Here is a 27,770-nt window from a genome sequence, read left to right on the forward strand (position 1 = left end):
CCCAGTAAGGAAAGGAAATAAGGAAATAAATAAAACATTTTAAGAACAGTAATATTAAAACAAATCTTTCCTATATAAACTATAAAAACTTTAATAAACAAGAGGAAGATAAATTTGATTAGTGTCACCGAGTGTACCCTTAGGTAAGAGAACTCTACAAGACAGTGAAAGACCATGGTACAGAGGTTATGGCACTATTCAAGACCCGAGAACATTGGTTTGATTTTAGAGTGTCCTTTTCCTAGATGAGCTGCTTACCATAGCTAAAGAGTCTCTTCTACCCTTACCAAGAGGAAAGTAGCCACTGGACAGTACAGAGCAGTAGTTACCACCTTCAGCAAAGAAGAATTGTTTTGTAATCTCAGTGTTGTCAGTTGTATGGGGACAGAGGAGATTGTATAAAGAATAGGCCAGACTATTCGGTCTATGTGCAGGCAAAAGGAAAATGAGCCGTAATTAGGGAAAAGGATCCAATGTGGTGCTGTCTGGCCAGTCAAAGGACCCCATAACTCTTTAGCAATAGTATCTCAACAGCTACAGCCCGAAGATGATCAATCTGGAAGGCCCCGAACCTAGGGTCCGCTAAATCTGGATTTTGAGTCTGCAATAAATTCAGTATCTTGCCCCCATCCCCTTGAATGGCCGATGTCGTAAGAGAGACCATGAAGCTTGCTCGCCTTTTTCGCAGAAGCGAGAGCGAGGAGGAAGACTGTCTTGAGAGCAAAGGCTTGGTCTGAAGCTCAACTCTACGATTCGTATGACGCTTTCTTCAGAGCATGCTGGACCTTAATCACATTCCAAGGAGGAAGTCTTACCTCCAGCAGAAGGAAAAATAAAGTTCCGTATGAGCATAGACAATTCTGCCGAAGAGGACATAGGAACCTCTTTCCGTCTAAAGACCTGGCTCAAGACTGAGGGATAACCTTTCACTGCTGAGACTCAGCAGAGTTTTTCTTCTCGGATATAAAATAAAAACTCAGCAATTTTGATGATAGTGGCTCTGAGAGAAGAAACACTCCTTCTACAATACCAATAACAGAAGATGACCAACTATGAGTGATAGATGATGATAAAGGACTTCCTGAGGTACCTTGACATCGGTTTCACTCCTGGTCGCAAAAAGCCTCTCCGAGAGAGGAGATGCTGGATTACCTTGGAATCTCCATCAGTAACAGCAGAAGGTCAAGGTATCATTCTGTGTGTCTCCATAGCGGACCTGTTAACATCATGGATAGGTTGGATGCCGAACAAACTTTCTTGAGGCGTCTCCATTTTAGGTAAAATGGGTGGAACGCATAGACGTCTATGTCTTTCCAAAAGTGTTGAAAGGTGTCTTGGAATAATGCCTGAGGGACTGGTACCAGGGACCAGTATATAGGCAATTTGTGGTTTAGAGATATTGCAAACAAGTCTATTCAAGGCAAACATCACAAAGTCAGGAAATTTGTTGCTATCCAAGGAGCCAAAGACTATTCTGATCCAACTATCTGCATCTTTCGGCTTCAGATGTCCTCAAGGATGTTCTTCTTGCCTGGGATAAACTACGCCGAAAGTGAGATCTGCTTGTCCTTTGTCCATCTGAAACTCGACAGCTAGATAGCAGAGCTGTAGCAAAAAGGTACCTCCTGTTTGTTCAGATAAGCCACTAAGGTGGTATTGTCGCTCATCAGCACTACAGTACTGAGTGACCTGTAAGGAGAATTTGGAACTTTTGAATGGCTAGGAAGGCAGCCTTATATTCTAGGAGCTTTATGCGACTTTGCTCATTGGGGTCAGACCACAGACTGGAGGCCATATGCTGAAGCAGGTTTAAAGGCCACTCATGAATGGCAGGGGCCAGGGACAGTGACATTACCCTATCGAGCATCATGTCCGGCAGAAGGGGAAATAAGGAGAACACCTTGACAAAGGAACAAAGGTTGGAGTCTTCCACCACCAACATAAGTCCTTCTTGTGCTCGGGTCCTATCGGGGTAGTGTTCCCCAAAAGATCCTTGCTTTGGGATTAGCTGTCCTTCAGTTGCCACTGAAGTGACCTCATGCGGAGGTGACCATTGGAGACTAAGACTTACAAGGAAGCTATATGGCCCAATAGTTGCTGCCACTGATGGGCTGGCAGCAACCTCCACAACAGAAAGGAAAGAGCTACTTTATTAACCTTTCGATTGTGCTTTGAGATGGAAAGATCTTTACCATTCGAGCATCAATGTGTATTTCCAGGTACACCAGCTCCTATTTGGGCTGAAGAGATGACTTCTTGAAATTTACCATGATCCCGAGATGGTGGCAAAAATAAAAAAAAGCATGTCTCAGTGCAGGAGGAAAGTCTCCACCGAGTCTGCCAGAATCAGCCAGTCATCCAGATAGCAGGGGAGATGAATGATTACATTGGTGGGAGCCCAGGCTAGAACTAGAGTGAACACTCATGAAAACTTGTGGTGCTGTCAACAGGCCGAAGCACAGCAATCAGACCCGATATATTGACAGAAGAAGCCTGGGGATCAGTCCACGACCTTCTAGAGAGCACCCTTTTCTAACAACATTGAGACTTCCGCCTGAAGGGTGATGTCCTTCACCGATACCTTGACAAGGGGTGGGGAGACTTGGCGGGGGATGAATTCTGGGAGCAGCAGAGCTGGTCAAAGGTTTGACGTACCCAGCCTAAAGGACCCGAACTATCCAAGGTTCAGGTCCTTCGCTCTCCTAACACTGACACATGAGTTGCATGCATCCCCCAACTGATGGTATCGTATGGGAAAGCGTTGTCCTTATCTGTTGGCTCTGCCTTTCCTTCCTCTGTGACCTTTCCCTTGAAAAGGTTGTTTGGGTTGGGGAGGGTTCTAGGTAGTGTTCTGCTGAGAGTCAGGGAAGGGTCTATGAGCTTCCTGTGGAGCTCCCTCAGCTTTAGGGAAAGGAGGTGCTGAAGAGTAGCGAGTCCTGGCTGGCCTTCCTCCATTTCTTTGCTACCGCTTCAACTTTGTCTACAAGGAACAAGGAAGGAGATGAGACAACAGAATTGTGCAGTAGGAGGACCTCCCTCTTTGGCACTTGTTTCATAAACCTAGAGACGATAGTCTCTCGCTGTTTTAGAACCCAATTGGCCCACTGATTGACAGCATTGAGTGACAGAAACTTAAACAGCCCTGCCTCTTTGCATCAATTCCATCTCCTGAATGTAGATCTGGGGTTGCTGAATCCCTTAACATTGATCTAGCTAAAATCAATGTGTGGTGCAAGTTATGAGGCAAGAAGCTGAATTTTAACAAAACTCAAAGTATGATAGTAAGTAGATCAAGGACAAAGGCTCCTCAACACCCGTATCTCAGCAATGATAATGTTTAACTCTTTATGACTCTTAAAATTTTAGGTGTTATTTTCAACAGCAAATTTACTTTTTAAAAACACATAAGGTCTGTCTTGTCTTCAATTGCACAATAAATTGGCTTATAGATAAAGTCTTGTAAAATTTTTGGTGATCAATCTATTCTGTAGAAGTGTTTTAATTCTTTCATTCTACCTTGTTTTGAGTATTGTTCTCCTGTATGGTTTTTAGCTGCTGACTCTCATCTTAATTTATTGGACAGGAACTTATTAAATTTCTTATTCCTGATCGTTCAATTAGTTCGTTATGCATGTTTCATTAGATTTTTTATAATTCTGACCACCCTTTACATTCTGATCTTCCCGGACAGTTCCATCCTGTTAGTAATACTAGGTATGCAGTTAATTCTAATAGTCAGTTCTTCTCCACCATGAGGCTCAATACTATGCAGTACTCTAGAAGTTTTATTCCAGCTGTGACCAAGTTGTGAAATATCTTCCTAATTGGGTAGTTGAATCAGTAGAATTTAAAAAGTTCAAACTCGCAGCAAATGTTTTTATGTTTAACAGGCTTACATAAGTCCTTTTATAGTTTATATATCAAATATCTGTTTTGATATAGTTCATGTTTTTAAATATTCTATTTTAATTTTCATTACTTCTTATATCGTTTATTCATTTCCCTATTTCCTTTCCTCACTGGGCTATTTTTCCTTGTTGGAACCCTTGGGATTATAGCATCTTGCTTTTCCAACTAGGATTGAAGCTTAGATAATAATAATAATAATAATAATAATAATAATAATAATAATAATAATAACAATAACAATAATAATAATAATAATAATAATAAGTTTTGGGAAAAATGGAGTGCAGAGTATATAAAAAATTAAAGGTTTTGTGCCTAAATGTAATTTGAAAGGTTCTATGGTGATGGTTAGTGAGGATAATGTTCCTAGGTTGTAATAGCCACTTGGAGTTATTGCAAAGGTGTGTTCTGGTAAAGATGGTCTCATAAGAAGTATTTATGTTAAAACTTCTAAGGGTGTTATCAATAGACCAATACAAAAAATACATGATCTTGAGATTTGAAGTGTATCTTATTTAGTATCTCATTATGATGTACTTTGCAATGAAAATCATGATAATTCTTTGCCTGTCCCCGTTTCTATAAATTCTAGTAAGGATGCTGAGAAAGGTGAATTTAGTACTACATAACCTGTTGTTGAACCTGTAATGTCATATACAAGTAGGGGTCATGCTGTAAAGATACCTGTGAAATTAAATTTGTAATACTATACCTTACATGCATTTAATATTTATGTACATAGGAATCTTGGTAAATACTCCTAGGGTGGAGAGGATGTTGGATATGAGTAAACCTCTTAATATATTAATTTTATTTTGTGAGATATTTCTCTATAATTTTTCCTTATTGCATTATTTAATTTGGATATATAATGCGATTGTTCAGATTTTTCTAACTGATACTTATTTACCAAGAGCTATCTGGAAATTATGTAATTGACTTAACGAGACCAATACAGTGGAGTTGGACTGAGAGGCAGGTTTTGTTTGGACCCCTGCAGTTTTCTTTCCATGTAAAGTCTTGTGACTTTGTTTGCTCTCATTGTTGCTGAGTAGAGCAAATACTGTACTTTTCTCACAAGACTATTTTTCCCTGTTGGAGCCCTTGGGCTTATAGCATCATGCTTTTCCAACTTTGGTTGTAACTTAGCTAATAATAATAATAATAATAATAATAATAATAATAATAATAATAATAATAATAATAATAATAATAATAATGTCCTTGAAAAACTTCTTCATCTCTGGCTTGGACAGATCTATGTAGCCGACTGTACAACACCAAAGGTCTCTCCATGAAGAGGACTGAAGGGTTGCCATTGAAAGTCTCTCCATCAATAGGGTGTCGCTCAAAGTGAACGACGGGACTTGGGCCCCACCCAATATCACTGGGGTCTACTGTAAGGGGAGAAGGGATATCAGGCAGGATATCGTAATACTTCCGCTGCCTCACAAACGAAGGAGGAAGTATTTTTGTGAAGTGGCTCACTCTGAGGGAGTCCACTTCCTTAGGGAACCCTCTACCAGTATAGACAAAGGGAGTTCCAGTCTAGACCGTTTAGTTATGGGAGCAGTACAGAGTAGGTCTAAGGAGGTATCCCGACCTTCCGGAGTAGAGTGAGTCAGTTCTGCAATGCCGCTGGCTTTGCAGATGCAAGCCAAGACCTGCAGGAAGACGGAGTCAAGCTTCCCAGTTTGGTGGTTGGAGACTTAGGGCTGGCGGTTCTCAGTTGGTCGCCGTCTGAGCAATACGAGTCATCAACTAGGACTTCCGCCTCATAGCTCACACCCGACTTTATCAGGGGTGTGTCATAATCGCCATCAATAGGTACAGTAGGGGAACAAGGCCTGGAAAGGGATTCCCTTCCCTAAGCTGAGGTACCAAGACAGCTGCTAAGACCTGTTGGATATTCTGCTGTAGAAGAGAGTTGTCAACAAGTCTTGAGGTCCAATTCTTACGCAGAGAAGCCATGTCCTTCCTACTTCAAAACTTCCCCACGAAGGAGTCCAAGATGTTGTTGTTCCCCTTGACTGAGAAGCCTCTGGGGACAAGACCCTTGAGGGAGTTATCGGGAGGCAGAGAGAAGTCTCAGAGGAGGGGTAGCAGAGGGTTAACTGTCTGCCTCTACAAGGAAGAGCATATAAGACTCTTACTATACAGAGATCTCTATCCCCTACTGGTAGGAGGATGCAAGGTGTTTCATGGAGGAGGCTTGACCTGCCAACACTTATGCCACCTCCTAGAAACTTTCAAAGAATAGGGTGAGATTCTTCCATAGAAGGCAGGAGCATGGAAAGATATTATTGTGTTGTGGCGTCTAAGGTTGAAGGGGCGTTATGATTCCCTGGAGACATATCCAATGTCAAATTGAATGTCGCTGGTTCATCAAAAAGAATCAATGAAGAAAAAGCTTTGGTCTGGGCAGATCAGGTGGTCAGAGCAGCCTCAACTATATTCTGTATCCACTGCATTGGGATTCTTGGGAGCAGATGGAAGGAGCTCACCTTTGAGCACTGTTGGTGTGAGACGCCAAATCTTGCTCATGAGAGATGTTCTAGTCACGAGAGCAGGCTATGACATCATGTTCGATATAGCTCATTGCCTGTGGTTGAGACTTTTTCGCAAGTCACAAATGGGAGGGGGTGGGATTGTGAGAGGTGGGATTGCGAGATGGAGAATCGCAAGTGTAGACCTCGAGCACATCCTCAAAAGGCCGAGGACATTGAGAAAGGCGTGGAGGAGGCCTGGCCTGGGAAGAGGTAGGAGAAGGACAATGGTAACTAGCCTCCCTGGACTCATCCAGGGAATCCCCAGCAAAGGCAGGCTCCTCTCAAGTGAGAACAGCTGATGGTAAGCGGGGGCATTTCGATGGCATCTTATACGCTGTCGTTGTATAGTGGGGGGCCCACTGAGGTACAAGAAGGGTATACAGTATAGGCGATCCCCAACCCACTCCGAAGAGCTAGCGAAGAACCATCGAAAAGCTCGAGGAAGAGTTACCTTGAGCAAGTTGAACCAAGTGCAAACAAGAATGTGGCCACTGGGGTCTCATCCAGGGCTGGAAGGTGGTGAGGGGGGGGGGGGGGGGAAGACCTGCGGCTAAGTGGGTTCAGCAAGTGCACTCACCCCGAGGGGTGAGCAAATGAGATATTCACCCAAAGGGAGAACAGTCTGCAGGACCTCAAGTAAAAGAGGAACTGAGGAGGTAGAAGAAGCAAAGGGCATAGAACCAGAGGGACGGGGATTCCTTTACTTGTCTTGGGAGGAGGAAAGGTATAGGCCTAACTCAACAGGAGGCGGTAGTTCCTGCTGTATGTTGCACTTCTAGCCCTTAACAATCTGTCCTTCAAAGGAGAACCCCAGAATCCCAAAGAAGGCCAGAGATCACAAGGAGCAACAATGGAGGACTTCCCTATTAAAGAGGGCACCATTGGTTCTCCAGGGAAGTTATGGGGTTCCACAAGCTCAAGTCACCCAGGAGTCAAAGGCATAACCTTCCTGTCCAATCTAACTCAGGAAGAGGTTAAGGTGACAGAAGAAGAAGAATGTCTGGGTTTCTTGGCTTTTGAGGCAGAGCTCTGGGGCAATGAATCCTCCTAGACTTCTTCCTCCGACAGCCAAACTGCTACCACTGGGAGGATGGGCAATCCTGACACTCATCTCATGGAGATGCCTCTGTGCAGGAATATCCTTTTGAGGATCCATCTCCAATGGGGAACAAAAGGTGCCACAAGGACAGCTGCCTGTATGGTATGCTGCTTCCTCTGGAAAAGTGCAAACAGTGCAAACACACCTGATAAAGTAAATTTAGAAAGTTGAACATGCTAGTTAAACCCAATCTGGAGGTGTGACGCATGTCCACTCTCTCCGACAGTCAGGTCAAAAGTGGTTGAGGTCGAGTGTGAGTGTGCAAGTTTAGCAGGAGTCTCTCCCGTTATCCCTCGCTAACCAGGGGCTATTGAGTGCCACCTCACTTCTCAGATTTTTATGGCCGTGAACACCCAACTACACTGAGTTACTCCTTGTAAAGAACGAGGGTTTGTATTTGTATCGGAACAACTACTACTCGTAAGCCTCACTCTTATCATATATTTGATAAAGTGAATGGTTAACCTATATGTGTAAAAACATAACTGTTTAATTTACTTAACATTTAACAATTTGTGGATATGGTAATATATAAAGAGAAGCTAGTATAGTACTGTATGTATATGTTGATCCTACCATTACAAGATCCATTGCAAAATATATTTGTGCAACATAATATATTCTGAGCCCCCATACAGAACTTTGAAGTTCGTAGTATATTTTGATAAAATGCAAACATCAATTGCATCAATGTACAGTACTGTACATACATGTACTGTATATTTCCGAATATAAGATAACCCTTAAATCCTAAAATTCACCCCCGAAATTGGGGGTTGTATCATACGTCTAATATAAAAATCACACCTTGAATTCCAAGTGATGTTTATTGATAGGATAGCCTACGCCTCAGTAAAATAACTGATAATAAAGGTAACAAAACCATATCTACCTTTCATATTATTGGCATAAGTTCTTAATCAATAGCGTATTTCAGGAAATATTCCATAATAACAATGAAATCAACTGTTATATATGCGAGACTAGCACACAAAATGAAAACTTTGAGTTACAGGTGGATTCTCAGCAACATATATCTTTCACTTTCTTTAACCTTTTGATAATTTTAATAGTATTGTTAGTAACAGAAGTAATAAAATTTAGATTAGCCTATTAATTTTCATTAAAAAAACCACCATGATTCGAATTACCCTCACTCGTTTTCTAATCTTGTACTACCTACTGTGTCACATCATACTGTCATTATTGTTTACAAAACGCAAACAATAAGGTTTCCCTGTTATACTTGAAGGAATTTTTAAGGATATGGCAAGTAAAATATTGCAATAACATCTTTACTAAAAGCTCTTAACATCATCAGTTATCACTTGAATATGTAAATGCATTCGTTCTGATCAGTGATGAAATGTAATCAAAACTTTTTTCTGTTTTAGGTGCATTTTTAGAAAAAACCTGATTTAAAACTGCTATTATTTCACTTATTCTGAATTTCTAAGGATGAAGTAAATAAGAAAACATTAATAATAACATTATTATTATTATATGAAAAATGTTTGGTGAGATATCTATTGCAACAAAAGCTAACCGACACACAGATTTGTAAATGCCTTCGTTTGCTCGTTATGATCAGCGAAGGAATGTAAATAAAGCAATGGTTTTGATTTCAGCAAAAGCATGATACAAAATTGTCTTTATTTAATTTGTTATGGATTTCTAAGTATACAGCAAAAGCTAGTCTATATACTGATGGTTTTGTAAATTGTGGTCTCAAGCAGTAGAAATTACACAAATTCATTAATATTTGCTCTAATTTTTTACCTCGTCTTGTCTTATCTGAAGGTCATCTTATGAGCAAAAATTTATGGTAGATATACGAACACTGCCAATAAAGATGATAACCTCATCCTTACATGCAAAGATGCACGAACCAAATTTTTGGTTAATTTAATTCACGGTTAGAAATTCAGAGAATAATCCTACTGTAACAAACATTTATACCACATTTTCTCACTTAGTCAAAACTAGTTTCAGATGGCAATTTTCTGACAAAGCAAAAGGGTATCTGAAATAAAGAGAATAAAGCAACTTACAGATTCCACCAAATAACTTAATAATCCTTGACGCCTACATATAGGCTAGGAACAAATTTAATTACAAGTCTCATTTCAAAGTATACTGTTATGAACTAAACCTTACATATTCATCACCTCTTCATTGCCATCCCTAAAGTAAGGGGTCCGTTACCTTGATACATCTTCTATTTCTATTGAAAGCATCTTCCTCCACTATACCCTTCTCCAAATCCTCCTTCATTTAATCTTCGCCTCGAATCCTTTGCCTTCTTGACCTTCTGCTCTTAATAGATTCCACGCAAGCACTCTTCACTACCTCCCCCCACACAAATGCTTACTAAATATCGACTATTTTATTGATTTAACAATCTTTTACCCCTGGCCATTTCTCTAAATTTCATAATTTGTTAGACTTTAATGCAATGAGATCCACAAAATCAATTTCAAACTCCTCATTTCTGTTTTCTCTGGCTTCTGTTCCTACTTACCTCTAAATACACACTTTTCTAAACAATACATCATCACTGGTCTGATTACAGTACAATAGATTTATAAGTAAACATCACATTACATACTAATATGCTCCATATAAAACCCAACTTACATCATAAAAGTTTCTAACCTTTCACAAAATTTAAATTAGTGCACATACCTCTGTGTATGCCTGGCACATTGTTTCATACAATGATTGGTGATGATGGATGGATGACTCTAGGGTTAGGATGTCAGACGGTAAAGCTGTAATTTTGCAGTTCTCAACCCATGTTGGCACACTATCAATGTACTGAAGTTATGATAAAAAATGTTAGATATGTTTGAATATTGCCAGGCTCATAAAACTGTATAGCTATTACAATATAAAAACTTTCATGATATAAAATCAACTCAACTCATGACTATAGTACGTACTGTAGTGTTATAAAAATGGAATAGCGAAAAAGTTTCCTAACCTGTTCTGCTTTCTGGTGAAACATTACAGAGAGCGCCAGAACAGAAGACCTCTCATCCAATCCTGCTGCAAATTCTTTCCAGACCTAGAAAAAAAACCATTAAAGGAGGGCTATAACTTTGGAATATTTATCTGATAGAAGTGCAACACACAAAATATCTACTGGCAAGAAAAACAAGTAACTAAGAGTTTAAGAAAACAATAAGGATATTTTCATTTTAAAATGGAGAGATGCTCAGTAAACTGCTAAGAAAGATACATGGGAGTTAAAAGAGGACAGTAAACACATCAAAATTATAATCATGGTTCAGTTTTGTAGTTAAACCTTCATTTGAAATGAGTGTATATGTATACAAAATGTAAATGTCATTCTTAAACCACAGCATACTGCACATTCCCCTTGCATACTATATAGAGATCATTTAGAATCTTTTAGACAAGAATTCTAAAAAAAACTTTAACTTTGGCAATTTTTAGAAAACACATACCACTATAATTGCTGTCAAACACAAATAATTCTCAAAGTTCCTATCCTTAAAGGTATGCTTTACATGTTGAAAAGCGTATCATGTCCATTTTAAAGATACTTAAAAATCTGGTAAGGCAAAATTAAAATGAATTTTAGTAAAACAGAATTATACTATACAATACCTACAAAAATCCCACAACAGAATTTTGAAACTTATAATAATACACTCTAATATTGAGAGGAATATAACTATACTGTATTCTTTTGTGGTTGTGGCGATGCTATGATTACCCATATGCAAAGTAATATTAATAAATCAAGATTGACAAGAGGATGCAAGTTTATTTTTCAGACTTTTTCAAGCAACTGGCAGATTTTTCTTATTTAAAAAAATTATTTCTAGTCAATGTAATCCTGTGTATGACCAATAATCCAGATGCATTTATTTAATTCATCTTACCTGATCTAACTTGGAGGCAACATTCCCTATGTGCTGGGCTGCGTAATGACCACTTTCCATCAACCTTGTTGCAACACTTAATATTCTATTAATGCTCATGTATACTTTCTGTAAAAGAAAAAAAGGTGACATCAGAGTTATGAGTACTACGAGATGGCAATATAAAATCAAGAGGCAAATATTCAAATACAAGTACTTAATAATACTGTACTATGAAATAATAGACTTATGATGACTAGAATAAAAATAAAAAATAAAAACTTACCTGACAGGCAACTGTAAACTGAGAATGGGCCTCTTGGAGGTCTTTAGAAATTTGGTATGAATGACCTATTTCCACATAATTGACTAGGAACTCTTCACGGTTATGGTACACCCAATCAAACATCTGAAATGAGACAGTGATGAAAATCATTTAAAGGAATCTTACATTGATCATTCAAACAATGCCTGTTTATTCATACAAAACACAAAAATGATAAATCACTAGATTGATTGCTAACAACCCACTCATCTCATTGTATAAGTATCTGCATTCTGTAAAACAAAAACAAAAAAACAGTTAAGTTCATTTACTACTTTAATATCTTACAAATGTAAAATCTATAATAACTGAAAAAAAAATTATTTATCATCATTATAAGTTTCTTCCAAATCAACATCTACCACCCCTACTGGATCCTGCTCTGATGAAGCCTCCAGTCTTGAAAACTCTGGATTTCCTTTCTGGTTATTACTAATGGTAACCTTTGTGCCTTTGCTAAGCAGTGAGACTTATAACTCACTAGTTTTTGATGTACTAGCAGATATTTAAGATGTGCTAGTGATCGAGCCTACATGAGGCAGTATCAGGCCACAGCCATCCTAATCATGATATAACCATTTTTCAGCTCCTAGTAGGCTTCACACACTCAAACACATTTTTGAAGTAATGTTTGAATGAGTGAATGGGGTATTTGGTTGTCATATACATTGGCCAAACAGTTTGAAGAAAGTTTGATCAAGCCTAACATTTGTGAGCAAGGCCTCATTCATCCACAAACCATTTGCATGTGAGAACAGGTGTCAAACATCGAACAGGTGTCAAACATCAAACACATCTCAGTAGAACTATACATGTTTCTTCGTCCATCCTCAAATAATTACACCAGTCATCTGGCTCTAATTCCAAATCAACAAGCAAGTTGATATGTGAAAGTTGGTTTCTTTTTAACTGTCAGTCCTTTGTCTCCTTTGACTTTTTTTCTCAGTGTCGACACTAAACCAATGGTAATCAAACCGTCCTGGTGGAAGGTGTATTATTGTTGTTTCAGAAACCGCGAGAGTTACACAGCGTCAACGACTGAGATTTGATAAACGTAAAAGAAAATTTTTTTTAGTTCAGGTGAAAATCAAAAGAAGACTAGGCTTGAGGATTGCTGTACAATGGGGGATGATTCTACCTCATTGATCCTTTCCCCTTCCAATGATATTTCATCTCCCATGTGGAATTGAAGCGCAAGATAAGAGAGGCAAAGAGGGCAGCTGACCTGAGGTGGGGTCAGGGAATGAGTCATTAATATGAAGAGAATAAGAAGTAGTTTTGGAAAGAAGTAAAGAGAGTAAGAAAGGCTGGTTCAAGAATTGAGGAAACAGTGAAAGATGGAAATGGAAGGTTATTAAAAGGAGAGGAGGCAAGGAAAAGGTGGGCGGAATATTTTGAAAGTTTACTGAATATTGAGGATAATAAGGAGGCAGATATAATTGCTGTTGCAGGTGTTGAGGTGCTGGTGATGGGAGATGAGAATGAGAGAGAGATTACAAGGGAGGAAGTGAGGAGAGCACTAGATGAAACGCGAGTAGGGAAAGCATCTGGTATGGATGGTGTGAGAGCCGAGATGTTGAAGGAAGGGGGGTGTGACTGTACTTGAATGGTTGGTGAGATTGTTTAATATGTGTTTTGTGTTGTCAATGGTACCAGTAGATTGGGTTTGTGCCTGTATTGTACCACTATATAAGGGTAAGGGAGATGTGCATGCGTGTTGTAATTCAAGGGGTATTAGTTTGTTGAGTGTAGTTGGAAAAGTGTATGGTAGAGTACTGATTAATAAGATTAAGGATAAAACAGAGAATGCAATCTTAGAAGTACAGGGTGGTTTTAGAAGAGGTAGGGGTTGTATGAATCAGATTTTTACAGTTAGGCAGATATGCCAGAAATATTTAGCAAAAAGTAAGGTGTATGTTGCGTTTATGGATCTGGAGAAAGCGCATGATAGAGTTGACAGGGAAGCGATGTGGAATGAGATGAGGTTATATGGAGTTGGTGGAAGGTTGTTGCAAGCAGTGAAAAGTTTCTACAAAGGTAGTAAAGCATGTGTTAGGATAAGAAATGAAGTGAGCGATTGGTTTCCGGTGAGAGTGGGACTGAGACAGGCATGTGTAATGTCGCCATGGTTGTTTAACTTGTATGTTGATGGAGTGGTGAGAGAAGTGAATGCTCGAGTGCTTGGATGAGGATTGAAACTGGTAGACAAGACTGACCATGAATGGGAGGTAAATCAGTTGTTTGCAGATGATACTGTACTGGTTGCAGACGCAGAAGAGAAGCTTGACTGATTAGTGACAGAATTTGGAAGGGTGTGTGAGAGAAGGAAGTTGAGAGTTAACGTGGAAAAGAGTAAGGTTATGAGATGTACGAGAAGGGAAGGTGGTGCAAGGTTGAATGTCATGTTGAATGGAGAGTTACTTGAAGTAGATCAGTTTAAGTACTTAGGGTCTGTTGTTGCAGCAAATGGTGGAGTGGAAGCAGATGTACGCCAGAGAGTGAATGAAGGATGCAAAGCATTGGGGGCAGTTAAGGGAGTAGTAAAAAATAGAGGGTTGGGCATGAATGTAAAGAGTTCTGTATGAGAAGTGATTGTACCAACTGTGATGTCTGGATCGGAGTTGTGGGGAATGAAAGTGACGTAGAGACACAAATTGAATGTGTTTGAGATGAAGTGTCTAAGGAGTAAGGCTGGTGTATCTCGAGTAGATAGGGTTAGGAACGAAGTAGTGAGGGTGAGAACGGGTGTAAGAAATGATTTAGCAGCTAGAGTGGATATGAATGTGTTGAGGTGGTTTGGCCATGTTGAGAGAATGGAAAATGGCTGTCTGCTAAAGAAGGTGATGAATGCAAGAGTAGATGGGAGAAGTACGAGAGGAAGGCCAAGGTTTGGGTGGATGGATGGAGTGAAGAGAGCTCTGGGTGATAGGAGGATAGATGTGAGAGAGGCAAGAGGGCGTGCTAGAAATAGGAATGAATGGCGAGCGATTGTGACGCAGTTCCGGTAGGCCCTGCTGCTTCCTCCAGTGCCTTGGATAACCGCGGAGATAGCAGCAGTAGGGGATTCAGCATTATGAAGCTTCGTCTGTGGTGGATAACGAGGGAGGATGGGCTGTGGCACCCTAGCAGTACCAGCCGAACTTGCTTGAGTCCCTTGTTAGGCTGGGAGGAACATAGAGAGGAGAAGTCCCCTTTTTTGTTTCATTTGTTTGATGCCGTCTACCGGCCAAAAATTGGGGGAAGTGCCTTGGTATGTGAAAGATGAATGATTGCATACTCCATTCTCATCATCTCTGTCTTTCCTCTATTTATCTTCAGCCCAACCTCGAGTGATAATTCATGCATTCTGGTAAGCAAGCATTTCAAATCCTGAGGTGTTCTGCTAACAAGGACAGCATCATCAGCATACTCTTGGTCTGCTAAATTCCCATCACCAATCCAGTCCAATCCTTCTCCACCATCTCCGATGTTCTACACATTACAAAATCCATGAGGAGGATAAACAACGCAGGTGACAACACATTCCCTTGGAGTACTCCGCTGTTCACTAGAAATTCCTTTGATAAGACTCCATTAACATTAACTTTGCACTTGCTATGCTCATGAACAGACTTAATTAAATATACATAATTTATATAAGAGGAATTGTATAATAACGCAGGACTCTGTAATATTGGCCAGTGCACACTATCAAAGGCTTTATTATAGTCCACAAATGCCATCAAAAGTGGATTTCTATATTCTATGCATTGCTGTAAAACATGTCTCAAAATGAAAATTTGGTCAGTGCAACTTCTACCTTTCCGAAATCCTGCTTGTTCATCTCTCAGCTTTTCATTAATCTCTCTCTCCAGTCTCTTCAGAATAAGCATACAGTATATATTTTCATAACAACTAATGTAAGTGCTATGCCTCTGTAATTATTGCAATCAGTCAGGTCTCCTTTTTTTTTGCCATTTTCACCAACACTCCTAACTCCCATTCATCAGGTTTTCCTCTTCATGCCACATCCTACAAAATAATCTTGTAAGTACTCTGGGAGTCCCTTCATTTTTGGCCAGTATCATCTGGTAGTTATTCCATCGTATCTAGGGGCTTTCTATCTCTTTAGTGTTTTGAGGATGGCTTCAACCTCAAACACACTGAATTCATTCATGGGAACATCAAGGTCTTCATCAGCTTCAGGTACATCGATCAAATTATTCCCTTCATATCTCCTAATCATAACCTCACCAAAGAGCTCCATCCAATGCTGTCTTTCTTCATCTTCTGTTGTTATTACAGATCCGTCTCTCTTTTTGATGGGTATATACTTCTTCTTTGCCCCATAGAGATTTCATTAACAATTCTATGAGCAATTCTTACACCATAGCCACTTCCTGAATTCATAGCTTTGTTAGCCTCATCTGCTTTACTGTCTAAATATTCTCTCCAGTCATTCCTAGCTTTTCTTTTGACCTCACAATGAATACTGGAATACTTAGCATGCTCTACCTTGTAATTTTCATTACTTCCTGGAAAATTTTCAACAATCAATTTCTGTTTTTGTCTCCTTTTTATAGTATCCGAAGTACCAGCCGAAGACAAAACCAAAATAAAAATAATTGGTAATTGCTGTTATTAACATATTGTACTCCTTAAACTAATGATAAAAAAGTGAAAAAATAATTAAATGAAAAAAAAGTGAAAAAATAATTAAATGAAAAAAAAGTGAAAAAATAATTAAATGAAGCTCATTTTATATCATCCAAAATTAGAGGTCAGCTGATGAAATCAAATGTAATTTTTTAAGACAAGCTTAATAACGATGATTGAATCAAATAAAGTTTACAGTTATTTTTTGTGTAGTATTTAATTGAGTTTTTTTCAAGAAACAAGGATTTTCTCTGCTACAACGATTTACAAAGGTTTTACATGCCTCTAAGTTTTTTGCGCTTGGGTAGAGGGAATTAGTTTAAACGTTTAAAGTATTTATGATCTTGCCAAACTTATTCTTGAATTCATTTACCATACTGCTGTTCACTACATCCACTGGAAGTCTGTTACATGTATTTGCTAATTTGTATGTAAAGAAATTACCACACTAAATGGTGATGTACCTTTTCAATTCCAGTTTGTATCTATTACTTCTGGTCTAATGTTTTTTTTAGCGTGAAAAGAGAGAGAGAGAGAGAGAGAGAGAGAGAGAGAGAGAGAGAGAGAGAGAGAGAGAGAGAGAGAGAGAGAGAGAGAGAGAGAGAGAGAGAGAGAGAGGGGGGGGGGGGTAATTTATATGAAAAAATTCTGCAATCCATACCTTTTCAACATCTTGCTCAAAAAGTCTTAGTTGGAAGCACTGGTCTAGCCTCATTTTCTTATGCTGCCACAACTGCTGCACATGCTGCTGAGCTTGGTGTACACTGTCCATTAAACTTAAAATCTGTGGAGAAAACCAAATTCATCACATTTTCATAATTCTGAAATGCACAAAATAAATATTAATTAAAATTCAATCTCGCACTGCTATTCAACAAGTAATTTTAAACAATTCTACCTGATGCTGTCTTTAGAATATACTGAACTATATAATGATACAGAACTTACATGCTCTAATAGACATAATCCTAAAGGCACTACTTAAAATCTTGTTCTTGAATATTAATACAGTATTCAAAAGATTTCCTATTGATAAAAAATTAAAAGAACAGGAGAGGGATAGGAAACTAATCTACCATCTAACCTCGTAAAGGAAGCTGACAAAAAACAATAATGGTCGTGAAAGGTCGTGAAAACTGAGTATTGAAAATACGGAAAATAATTATTCACATGTTAAAAAACAACAAACTCACTAATCTCTAAAATTGTTATCAAAGATGCAAGTAAAATATATCTATCTAAGAATTGCAATCTACACCTGTAAATATTGAATAGTTGGCCAAATAAACATATTATTTAAAATCTATTTCTCTGAAACATGCTGGAAGAATAATTAATAAACTCAGGGCACAATCCATGAGTTGAAACACTTCTTTGAATTTTATAAAATTTCCAATATATAAAATTAAAGCAAGTGAATAATCAATTACTATATCTTTTAATAATGATATATCATTGCATAATTTTTTACTTTATACAAACCCATCAGTCATATAAAACCCATATTTATTTTCTATGAATATCCAAGACTCTATTCTTTTGTTTACTAATTACATAAAGAACAGTAATACTACACACTTTCCCACCTCAAGTCCATTGCAGGTATCTGCCTCACTTTTATGCAGTTTTTATTATCAGCTGAGAGGTCAATATGGTTTAACAGAAAGCACAAAAGACTGGTTTCTATGAAAAATGTCAATTTTATCTATAGAAAATTAGATTGTTTTCAGACCAAACCAGTGACTTCTTCAATGTTCAAATCACAATTCAAAAGGGAAATTCAAACTGCTATTCTTCAAGAATACTGATAATGACCAGCAGGATTCATGTAGAAATCTTAGGGATGTTTATGGTCAGTAAAGATAGTTAAATAAGAGATAGAAAGACCTGTGTAATTGTAACACGTAGGTATTGACTGACTTATGAAAAGAAAATACTTAATATGCAAGCAATACATACAGTATGCCTTTATAACCTTGACAATCAATCTCCCTAAAATCATACATGTAAATTACAGGGATGAGAAAACAATCTTAGGGAAGTAAAGGGTGAAGATTGCGATAAGTTTTCACTAAAGGTAATAGCTGGCTAGTTGATGCTACCAGTACCATACATTAAATCATATGGAACATAAAAAGATAAAAATATTTTTTTAAGGAAATTATATATGAAAGCATATTCCAAAGGATCTATTTGAGTAAGATCTTGAAGCAATATAAATATGACCTTATGGCCTTTGAAAATGTCTGTTTTGGAATGCTACAGAGAACTTTCATATTTTAACACTGTAGAAACAATAGCCTATCAATTACTCAATAGATGCAAGCTGATTGACTGATCGACTGAGTGATAAGTTCTCAGCCAATAGGTGTGGGCGTGTAAAACCCCAATATACATAGTTTTAACTGACAGGCCTGCTGGACACCGAGAGTGCCCACACACTATTCAGTTCTGCCATCAGTCTACCCTCAGTTGATGGCCAGCCCGCACCACGACAACATCTTTTCCTCCCCAACATCTGGAGAGAGTGCGTCTCTGCCTAGCCGGGGTGCTGATGTGCAAGAAAAAACACCAAAATAAATAGTGTAAACAATGGTTTTGTGGTAAGAGAACTAAATCCCCTAAACTGTAGCATATAATGAAGTAGTGCTAACACGAGGAGCAAGTGTAAGTAGTCACTAACATAAATTCCAACTGTCTTCACAACAATAGCCATAAACTATAATTTTTCATATTCATTTCAGTATCTTATCACCTTTTCCAGTAAGAATACTGGCAGTAGGTTTTTACAATGTTTTAAAGTTTTCAAAAACTTAAAACTTAGGCTCTTTTACTGAGGAATATTATTTCTTTCCTAGAAAAGAATTAATAATAGCTAAATGGTACCTCTAAGTGTATTGGCATCATGGTTATCTTAATTGGACCTCTAATCTGAAGAGCTTTACTATCTACACCATTGAGATATGCTCTATGGATAACTTTGTTATATCCCAAAATGGCCGGTAGAAAGAAGTCAAGTAAAAATGTCTAACAGCATGGATGATGTGGAATGCCAATGACTACCTGAAGATTACATCTTAAACACATTTAGCTCCTAACAACCAACCTATCGAATACCATTTCCTTAATATGTGCAACTTCACAAGAAGTCTAAAAAAGTAAAGACTAAGAGAAAGGTCTTCCATTTAAGATCTCAAGGTGTGAGACCTCCAACGAGGGTTTGTAAAAGGGTCATGTAAGACTTTTCATTATCAGATGCAGGTACCAATTTTAAGGCTTGAACAATTTTTGAGGTTTCTCAACAACAAACTGCTACACACATTTATTAAGTTCAACTACAGAGCCCACATTATATCCAAAAACCATGACAAAAGAGAAAGCTGACCTGTAGCCTATAACTTGATTCACTTGGCATCATAGAGCTAGATGGCTGCAGGTCAGCAAGATCTTTCGGAAGCTTAGGGTACTTCTATTGAAAATCATCATTCTTAGAAGAATTTCTAGATAATGTAGTCTCAAAAAGTTAAGACGCAACATTTCAAGATCTCAGAGTAATCTCCAATAGTAAAGCTATTGAAGCTTATCAGCATTAATAGGACTATTAAAATACTCTTCAGCCTTCAGGTTTCTTGAAGCCCAAACCCTGTCTCATGAATTACTTGGTTATTCCAAGAATACACCACCCAGTGATTTGAGTCCAGTCATATTAGAAAACCCATTCACAAAATTGAATAGACATCTAACTGAAAAAAGAAACTGTCAAATAATACATTATCAGCTGTAGAGAGGGCATTTTGAAGTGATCTGGGGTTAAGTTTTTCTGGAGAGATAAGGTGCCCTATCATGTATTGCCATAAGACGACCAATAAAAAATGTATGTAAGAGTACTCCAGGAACAGGGATGAAAATCTCAATCCTGAGCTCTGTCAATGGTGATAGGTCTGACTTCTACAAGATATGTAAGAATACAGAGGTATAGATGTTAGTACAGTTCTATTGTTTATGACATCATACAGTTGTCCTGGTATTTTCTGAGTCTTGTGCTACTCCCGAGACCCCAGGATGCCACTGGTGTGGGCGTTCTGGTAAAAACCTATGGAGCACTGGCCAAGTGTATGTATTAAAGCATGAGCTGTCATATCTTCCTATTAACAACCAAAAACTTAAAGTACTTCATTCAATCGACACATGGAAGAAAGCATCCTTGACATCCAGGGATGTTAGGAAATCCCTATCTCTAATGGAACAAATAACTGACACTAGTAAACTGACAGTCTTGCCTGTATGGGTCATATCTACAGGGTTGTTGTGGCCTGATTGGTAGCGTCTCTGCCTGGTGTTTGCTAGACGGGGGTTCGAGTCCCGCTCAGACTCGTTACTGCCGTTAGCGTCTGCAACCCTACCATCCTTATGAGCTAAGGTTTGGGGGGTTTGGGGGAGCCTATAGGTCTATCTGCTGAGTCATCAGTAGCCATTTGCCTGGTCCTCCCTGGTCCTAGCTTGGATGGAGAGGGGGCTTGGGCTCTGATCATATAATATATATGGTCAGTCTCTAGGGTATTGTCCTGCTCGATATGGCAATGTCACTGTCCCTTGCCTCTGCCATTCATGAGTGACCTATATAAACCTATAAACAAGACTAAAGAAGAGTTTTGCCTTAAAAAATAAAAATTTGAGATCTGTAGTTATCCTTGACAACTTCTGTAACACAAAGCTTTGCTCCTAACAGCAGCTGTGAATCCGCCAAATTTCTACAGATAAGCAAATAGGCAGAAGACGACTTAGCAGGGGATAAAAAGTTATCTTCACTGCTTTCAACTTCCACAGCATTTTCATTATAGACCAATAAGCTTTTATGGACCAAAAGGTGTAAATAGTTTCTTCTTTCTAGGGGCATACTCATAGACGTACTGTAAAAGGAAAAGATATACCGGTAGGTGTTCCAGGAGTTCTTCGCTGCCTGCCCCTTTGATGCATTTACACATTTGAAAACCATCATGAACTTATTACATTATGGGTTCCAAAATCCTACACAATGCATCTTTTGAGCAAATACCCAACCAAACATGAAGTTTGCTTGGTAAATTCTCTGGTAGGTATTTACTGTCTGTCTCACAGAAAGTGATTGTACCAACTGTGATGTATGGATTGGAGTTGTGGGGAATGAAAGCGATGGAGAGACAGAAATTGAATGTGTTTGAGATGAAGTGTCTGAGGAGTATGGCTGGTGTATCTTGAGTAGATAGGGTTAGGAACGAAGTGGTGAGGGTGAGAACGGGTGTAAGAAATGAGTTAGCGGCTAGAGTGGATATGAATGTGTTGAGGTGGTTTGGCCATGTTGAGAGAATGGAAAATGGCTGTCTGCTAAAGAAGGTGATGAATGCAAGAGTTGATGGGAGAAGTACAAGAGGAAGGCCAAGGTTTGGGTGGATGGATGGTGTGAAGAAAGCTCTGGGTGATAGGAGGATAGATGTGAGAGAGGCAAGAGAGCGTGCTAGAAATAGGAATGAATGGCGAGCGATTGTGACGCAGTTCCGGTAGGCCCTGCTGCTTCCTCCGGTGCCTTAGATGACCGCGGAGGTAGCAGCAGTAGGGGACTCAGCAGTATGAAGCTTCATCTGTGGTGGAAATGTGGGAGGTTGGGCTGTGGCACCCTAGCAGTACCAGCTGAACTCGGCTGAGTCCCTGGTTAGGCTGGAGGAACGTAGAGAGTAGAGGTCCCCTTTTCTGTTTTGTTTCTTGTTGTTGTCGGCTACCCCCCAAAAATTGGGGGAAGTGCCTTTGGTATATGTATGATGTATGCAGGTATTTACGACTAATGATATCCGCAACCTCCCTGTCATCAATAGTACCATATATCTGTTTCAGTTTTTTATGGATTGCCCAAGAAAATATGCTCTAATTACATATAAAATTAAATAGAAAAATAGTTTATCTCTAAATAAATAACACTTGTGCTTAAAGAGAAAAGAAGATAAAAAAAAGTTGGTTGCTTGACAAAATATCCCAAAAATGACCCTAAAAGAAAAATTAGAAGCCATAAAAATAATAAATTATATTAATAAAAAGCAAACTCCAAATTAAGTACAATAACGACTTGTATAAAAACCTTTTCACACAGACCCCACTTCCTCACTAGTTAATAAAAACAAAAAAGATTCCTTAAACTGCATGTCACATAAAACATGTATACAATATTAAGAATTTTACAAACTGTTCCTCCGTGACTTGAGAAAAAATCATTATAATGAAAACAAGGGTTTAAAAACCATTTCATAAGATTTACTCTGCCTCTCTATAAGATAAATTACATTTAAATACCAAATACTATTTATTGACATTCAAAAAGAATTCTTCTCTCACCTGAGGAATACTGTTCTGAAAATCCGGATTATTAAGTATGAGACTTGATGCACTATCACGCCCTGAGTACCCAGAGTCATAACCACTACCTTCATCACAGTTTAATCTGAAAAACAAATATTCTTTATTTTTTACCATTAATCTATTGGTAACCGACATATGATATGAAAGAATATATATCAATAAGTTTTGTAGTACAGTACTGCAAAATGTATTTGAAAAAAAAGATACTGTCAGTAAAATATAATCCTGATAAGAAACTTTCAAATTTCCGTACAAGTCATATATAAAGTGCTTAGCTAGAAAAATTTATATTCCGATAAGACATACTAGCAAGAAATTAATAACAACTAGTGGAATGAAAGAATCACTTTTTATTGATGACAAACGCAGCATGTAAATTAATATTCATCAACAAGAATTTGATTGAAACTTTAAAAACATCACTTCAAATCTGACCTTTGTAACAATCTTTGGCCCATAACATCTAAGTCGTGTATAAGGCTTCCAGAGACCTTAGAATGCATCTCTTTATGTCTTTCAATGGCTCTCTTTGCACCATTGACATCATCTGCAAAATCAGTCTGTTGCAATTCGTCCCGGACATCCTCCAGCTGGTCAAGGAGCTCATTGGCTTGCCAAGTGAAATCTTCCACAGACAGCCGTAACTCAATCCAGGTATTGTGATCATATCCCAGTGACCCATCAAAATCACTCGTTAATTGACTAGGATCAATTGTCTTGCCTAGATTCTCCAAGCTTATCAAATTAGTCTGCAATAGAAAAAAAAATTATAAATTATAAGAATAACCAATTAGCCTGTTATAGTACTTGTAAATCACATGATGACTGTCAAAGGGACAGAATTAACTGGTTAATAAATAACAATAAATGAATTAAACTTCTGGGTTTAAAGTTTGTAATTGTAAATAAACAGCTGATTGAGTATGCATACGCTGTTTAACACTACTGTAAAAATATTTTTCATTTTGTCATCTTTCCAAAGACACTGCAGTCACATGATTTGTGTTAATTATTCTTCTCACTTCTGACTGGGGTTGAATGTAAATTTTGCCTCCTACCAATATCAATATTGCCCCTAATCTTTATTCCTAAACCTACTTATGTCATGATAAGCACAAGTAGAGTAATAGAGTAAATGGGTATTTTTATCTTTACATTATTTCTATCATATACACCACCTTAAAATTTCAACACCCGTGATGAAAGTTATGAGCCTATTTTGTAATGAAAAATGGTTATAACTGACATGCTGATCCTTGGGCTTTTAAAAGAATAAAAAGGCTACATGTGTAAAAATATTTAAAATCTGTTTTGTGAAAAAAAAAAATCTATTAATCTAAACATCAATATTTCATTAGTAACTTCCAGAAAATATTTGGGAACGAACGAATAACCGAATCCTAATATATATATATCATTTAGCACTAAGTTCACAGCTATTTGTTTACATGCTGACATAATAGATTGTTATAAAAAGCTTTTCCAAGTGATACAAATGACTGAAAACACCACATACCTCAAACTTATACTTGTGACTTCCTATACTTGTTCGCTGTTTCTGCCAAAAATTATCCGGCTTCACTATGTACACGATGTGTATATGCTGGGCAAAACTCTCATGCAGTTCTTTCAATATGGGTTTCACCGTATTCCAAGTTGATCCGCGCATATCAATTATCACAGTGAAGCCAATCTCACGCACTTCATCACTGCGATTATGAAAAAAATAAAAAAAATTACATGATTTTAAAGTGCATTTTAAAATCTGCATATACAAAAATCACACCTAGCGAGAATTCTCGGTTAGTCTGATCTAAACTAATACAACACACACTGGGATTGGATTACATTTAGGAATTTAGGCTAGATAGCCAGGCGCTGTGGCCTGTGAGGCCATTCATAGTTAAAAAGCTATTAAAAAAATCCTTCAGTTACACCAAAAAGTAAAAGTTAAAGAGATTGGACACAAAAATGGAAAAGAGGAACTTGGAATAGAGGTAAAGCAGATGGGTATAAATTGAGTGCTGCTTATATTAACTCCATATGAATAAATTACTCCTTACATCTTACATCAACAGTAAACAATCGGGAGGAATATCCTCTAATCAGTAAAATATAAACGAAAAAGAGGCATTTAAAGGTAGAAACCCTTCATTAATATCATGCATCATTCACTACAACAATTGTTGTAACTGATCACGGTGGAGATTTAAACAATAAAGAGATAACAAGATATATTACTTTATAAATAACAACAATAAATGGGACAAAAAAAAAATAAGCGGACATAAATAGCACCTAACAATGGAAGAACCTTGGAAATGTGGCTTATTGACATAAATGCTGTAAGGAACATCACACACGTGCTACTTATGCACTATAATCTATTGTTAACGACTATATAAACACGTATAAAACGTTTATACCTGAAGTAAGTTTTGACATTATCTGATATATCTAAACGGTAGATGACTTTGAAAAACATTAAAGTTAATTAGAGATTTTATATTTCACAAATTTTTTATTATAATATTATAACATGTCTTTCCTTACACAATCTTAATACTTAATGATCACCAATGATACTATATATATATATATATATATATATATATATATATATATATATATATATATATATATATATATATATATATATATATATATATATATATATATATATATATATATATATATACACACACACACAGATACATATTTTACTCGCTAAGCTACAACCCTAGTTGGAAAATAATGATGTTATTAAGCTCAAGAGCTCCAGCAAGAAACATGGTCCCATAAGGAAAAGAAATAATAAAACATATAAAATAGTGTGCCTTAGTGTACCCTCAAGCAAGAAAACTCTAACCCAAGACAGTGGAAGACCATGGTACCGAGGCTATGGCACTTCACAAGATTACAGAACAACGGTTTGATATTGGAGTGTCCATCTCATGGAAAAACAGCTTACCATAGGTAAAGAGTTTCTTCTACCCTAACTAAGTGTTAAGTAGCCACTGAACTATTACAGTCCAGGAGTTAACCCCTTGAGTGAAGAATTCATTTGCTATCCGTGTAGACACCTCAGGATTATATATGTAATCGACGGATAGGTTTGCGTAAAACAAATGGGTGTTACAGACTAATACACACACAAACACAGCCATTCCAACACCTTCTAAAAACATAACAGACACCTCACACGCCTTGAACTGCCGACCTAGCTACGCCATTACTCCTCGCTGCTGGGAGGAAGGGAGATGGTGACTGGTACAATAAATATTGAATACCCCACACGAATGGGAAAAAAAGCACGCTAATAGACGAAGTGAAGATTTTTTTTCTTATCTTAGTATTTGCAACTATTCTTAAATAATATAAGTGCTTTACCCATACAGGAGGTGGCAAGAATTCAACACAACACATCACAGACACATTTATCCTTTAAATGCCGAATTGTGAATGAACCCCTAAGTATCAAAAACGTCCCCATCATTATCCGCGATAATTATAATTATCATAATGTCATTAAAAGCAGGACAATACCGCCTATCTTCACCCTACACACACCTACCGTGTCACTCCTCCTTTTTTATCTTGTAAATATTTGTGTGCGATTCTAGGATTCTACCGTTTAGGGACCAGCCAATGTAATGAGCGAACGATACTGGATACCAAGGCCATCCTTTTCCAATACATCTTTTACGCCATCTACTGAACACCTCTTTACATCCAATCCTTTTATAGCCTAACAATTCTGAATTATGTACCCTTTTTGAATTACTATCTATCGTTCTTTTTCCACAAGTGAACATCCTGAAAACTCGGTAATACATCATTTCGAATGTAAATGCGAACCTTTATACTCTCTCTCTCTCTCTCTCTCTCTCTCTCTCTCTCTCTCTCTCTCTCTCTCTCTCTCTCTCTCTCTCTCTCTCTCTCTCTCTCTCTCTCTCTCTCATATATATATATATATATATATATATATATATATATATATATATATATATATTATATATATATATAGCCAGTGTGTGTGTGGGCGGGCGCGCGCGCGCGTACATGCGTGCATGTGTACATACAACGGTCGTCGAGTTAAAATTCTTCGGAACTACAGTGTTTGAAAAGGGTCAGCTGTTAAGAAACAAAATGGGAGACCATTGAATGTTTAAAATCTTATTTTTCATCTATAAATTCAATTACGCAAAGGATAATTATAAAAAATTTCCTCTACTCTTGTGTGTGTATATATATACATGTATATATATATATATATATATATATATATATATATATATATATATAAATATATATATATATATACATATATATATATATATATATATATATATATATATATATATATACATGTATGTGTGTATATATATAATATATATATATATATATATATATATATATATATATATATATATATATATATATATATAATATATATATATATATATACATGTATGTGTGTATATATATAATATATATATATACATACATATATATATATATATATATAATATATATATATATATATATATATATATATATATATTCTATAAATTAAATACTTTTGTCGACTGCATGATAATACCTTTTCACAAGCGCCAAAAGCAGTAAAATTGCTTTGCACCGATTTCCTGTCTAACATTTGCATAGCCAATTTTAAAGTTTACTAAATTTAGACCGTGCAATTTACTATTGATGTGGACCACAAAAGAAAAAAAATCTAAATACTCTTATGGCCTTTCCTTGGCATAAAAATTCATGTAAAACTTTCAACTTCCCGAGGAGAGTCAGATATATTCCTCTGGAAAGATCTTCCAAATCAAACCGTTGAATTTGTCGAACTTCCAAAGTTCAAATTGGTGCAGCCGCTTTTTGGTTGAATATAGTTTCAGATGTTGTCTGTTCAATGGTAATAATAACCTTCAATTAATTTAATTTCTTGTTGCTCTTTTATAAGT

At 37.3% G+C, this 27,770-nt stretch overlaps 1 protein-coding gene across 1 annotated transcript in view; it reads right to left on the reverse strand.

The window, feature by feature from the left end:
• The window catches only part of trio (trio Rho guanine nucleotide exchange factor), a 979,236-nt gene that overhangs the window by 950,961 nt on the left and 505 nt on the right, over window positions 1–27,770 (reverse strand). The window contains exons 2-9 of the mRNA XM_068383253.1: window positions 24,311–24,503; window positions 23,230–23,543; window positions 22,771–22,876; window positions 17,069–17,191; window positions 11,734–11,856; window positions 11,469–11,576; window positions 10,541–10,624; window positions 10,243–10,374 (exon numbers count right to left, since the gene is read on the reverse strand). Coding sequence (XP_068239354.1) covers window positions 10,243–10,374; window positions 10,541–10,624; window positions 11,469–11,576; window positions 11,734–11,856; window positions 17,069–17,191; window positions 22,771–22,876; window positions 23,230–23,543; window positions 24,311–24,503 — 1,183 coding nt within the window. The remainder of the gene's footprint in view (window positions 1–10,242; window positions 10,375–10,540; window positions 10,625–11,468; window positions 11,577–11,733; window positions 11,857–17,068; window positions 17,192–22,770; window positions 22,877–23,229; window positions 23,544–24,310; window positions 24,504–27,770) is intronic.

The sequence above is a fragment of the Palaemon carinicauda genome, chromosome 11 (assembly GCF_036898095.1).
Source record: "Palaemon carinicauda isolate YSFRI2023 chromosome 11, ASM3689809v2, whole genome shotgun sequence".
Taxonomy (NCBI): Eukaryota; Metazoa; Arthropoda; class Malacostraca; order Decapoda; family Palaemonidae; genus Palaemon; species Palaemon carinicauda.